Here is a 228-nt window from a genome sequence, read left to right as displayed (position 1 = left end):
CCCCCAGGTAGGAGAAGTCCTGTTCTGAGCCACTGGACCAGGTGTTGATGGAGCTCAGGGAGGGCACGGGGGAGTCCGAGCCCTCGAAGGCGTAGGTCTGGAACGAGTCATAGGGCGGCACGGAGAAGTCCTCATCCGCCTGCTCCACCTTCTTGCAGATATAGTCTCTGAACACGGAAAAGTCCAGGTCCGGGCTCTGCACCCACTGCGGGAGGGCGTGGAGCGCAG

At 62.3% G+C, this 228-nt stretch overlaps 1 protein-coding gene across 1 annotated transcript in view; it reads right to left on the bottom strand.

Annotated features, from left to right (window-relative positions):
* Positions 1-38: 38 nt before the first annotated feature.
* The window catches only part of LOC104073923 (cadherin-22-like), a gene marked incomplete at both ends in the record, with an annotated part of 52,117 nt that continues 51,927 nt past the window's right edge, over positions 39-228 (bottom strand). The window contains 1 exon segment of the mRNA XM_009573866.1: positions 39-167. Coding sequence (XP_009572161.1) covers positions 39-167 — 129 coding nt within the window.

This window comes from Fulmarus glacialis, unplaced genomic scaffold, assembly GCF_000690835.1.
Source record: "Fulmarus glacialis isolate BGI_N327 unplaced genomic scaffold, ASM69083v1 scaffold17403, whole genome shotgun sequence".
Classification (NCBI taxonomy): domain Eukaryota; kingdom Metazoa; phylum Chordata; class Aves; order Procellariiformes; family Procellariidae; genus Fulmarus; species Fulmarus glacialis.
This window is presented reverse-complemented; position numbering and strand designations above follow the sequence as displayed.